This window comes from Plasmodium fragile (genome assembly GCF_000956335.1).
Source record: "Plasmodium fragile strain nilgiri unplaced genomic scaffold supercont1.4, whole genome shotgun sequence".
Lineage (NCBI taxonomy): Eukaryota > Apicomplexa > Aconoidasida > Haemosporida > Plasmodiidae > Plasmodium > Plasmodium fragile.
Window position 1 is genome coordinate 180447 of NW_012192584.1, and position 2135 is coordinate 182581.

The window sequence follows — 2135 nt, forward strand, 5'->3', positions numbered from 1 at the left end:
AAAAAAAAAAAAAAAAAACTAGCCACTTTGCAAAAAGTATGAACAGTTCATAAAAAAAAAAAAAAAAACTAGCCATTTTGCACAAAAAGTGTGAACAGATCATAAAAAAAAAAAAAAAAAACTAGCCATTTTGCACAAAAAGTGTGAACAGATCATGCACAAATAAATGCAAACATGTGGCGCTGTGTTACCAGGTCAGCCAGAATCTTTATCCTCTGCTTGACGTCCACGTTTTCACAAAACATAACGCAGTCGTCCTCCTTGGGGGGGAACACACTGGCCGTGGCAGGGTAATCATTCAAGTAGGGCGAATTTTTATCGCATGGAAGAAAAGAAGCCTTGGTAATTATTTCCTGTATAGTTAACTGATGCATTTTCTGCTTTTTTTTTTCTTCCTCCTCTTGCTGTTGCTGCTGTTCCTCCTCCTTTTGTTTGGCGTCGCTCTGTGCGTTTTCTTTGCTGCTCTGCGGCTTTATTTCTGTTCTACATATGGGGCATGTCTGCTGCTGAATGAACCACGACTTTAAGCACTCTACATGAAAGATATGAGAGCAGGATAACTTTTTGGATCCTTCCTTCAAGTCATCCCTGCATATAATACACGTGCCAACTTCTTTTAATTCCTCCTCCGTCGCATCGGGAAATTTTGTTTCGATATTCTTGGTCAACTCTCGGTACCTCTGAAACGATTTAAATCTTGATATTAACGTTTTTACAACGTGTATAATATCTGCCGTCATGTGTAGTGGCAGGTTACTGAAATTGTTCAGAATAAATACTAGGATGAACACCAAGAATATTATTAAACTCATAATGTCGTGCAGGATGTCGAGGAAAAATAAAATGGTTGCTTTAGAGGATAATCCATTTGCTGATCTCAGGTCAATTATGTTCACAAAAAATTTACATATCGATATCTGACAGGACTCGAATATGCTCAAGCTTTCGAAAAAGAGCCACAGGTACATGGTAGAATTTTTTAGCGAGTATTTGTAAAAGTATGTGAACAAGGTCAGGTTCGCCACTGACAGGAGACACATGAAGATGAACAGCTTCACCAGCACTCTGGTTCGGGGTACTCCCAATTCGAAAATCTGGCGGGGAAAAAAAAGTAATAAAAAAATGCGTCATAATGAGGCGAAATGTAAAGCAGATTCACCGCGGCTATGCTGCGTGACACGTCACCACACGCCGATGCACGTGCGGGCAGCTTCCTTACGTGAGAAACGCGGGAGTAAAGGACCAAGTGGTAAGCCTTCAAAATAACGATAATGGATAAGTACTTAATTAAAATAATGGAGGACACTTCTTTCCCGTTGATTGTTGGCTTAGACAGCACTAAAAATAAAATCGTGTCCATTATAAACGCCCGGGCGTTATCAATGAGCTGCTCCACCTCCAGGTATCTCAGCTCGCCAATAAATATGTTCAACAGGAGCTTGCACATTAGAATAAAAATCATTAAGAAAAAGTTGTAAATGATCTGCCAAGGGAAAAAAAAAAAAGACATTTTTTTTTATTTACTTTCTCTCTTTGCCGTTTATACACATGTAGGGGGTACGTCAGACGATACGTATTCAAAAGTGCCACTTCCATTCCGCACATATAACATACATGGCAGAGGTGTGCAGCTCTCACAAAAAGGGGGATCACACCCCCGAGAAGCAGGGGGGGAGGGGTATTTTCTTCCCTCGCGATGTGTTTTTTTTTTTTTTTCTTCCTTTCGCTTACCGTCCTGGGGAACTTTTCCGTCGACAGGTACACCACAGCAGAGTAGAACTCGTGGTACTTCATAAAGGAGTACATTAAAATGAAGGCCAGCCCGAGGTGGCTGAGGAAGATGTACAACCGCATGTTGACCTCCATGGTGTGAAGGGGCGGTGTGTGTTCGTTGGTAGGAAATGGAGGGAAAACACTCGCTTCTCGAAGGGACACGCCTCTCGCAACCTCTAGCAAGCGTGAATGTACAAAACGAACGAACGAACGAACGTGTGCCCCTCTGACGGTGACGCTCTTTTACCCACTCACATGAGTATGCCATACCATCTGACAGGCGGTCATCCCCCCCTAGCGCAAAGTTGAAGAATGGTCCCCCACCCAAGAAGATCAAAAAAAAAAAAAAAAAAAAAAAAAAA

The 2135-nt window shown here is 41.8% G+C and overlaps 1 protein-coding gene across 1 annotated transcript; it reads right to left on the bottom strand.

The window, feature by feature from the left end:
• Nucleotides 1-152: 152 nt before the first annotated feature.
• AK88_00490 (uncharacterized protein) lies at nucleotides 153-1866 on the bottom strand (the record flags this gene model as incomplete). The annotated part of the gene is made up of 3 exons (XM_012478141.1): nucleotides 153-1094; nucleotides 1220-1483; nucleotides 1732-1866. 3 exons carry the CDS (start codon nucleotides 1864-1866, stop codon nucleotides 153-155), a joined length of 1341 nt encoding a protein of 446 aa, XP_012333564.1.
• Nucleotides 1867-2135: the final 269 nt, after the last annotated feature.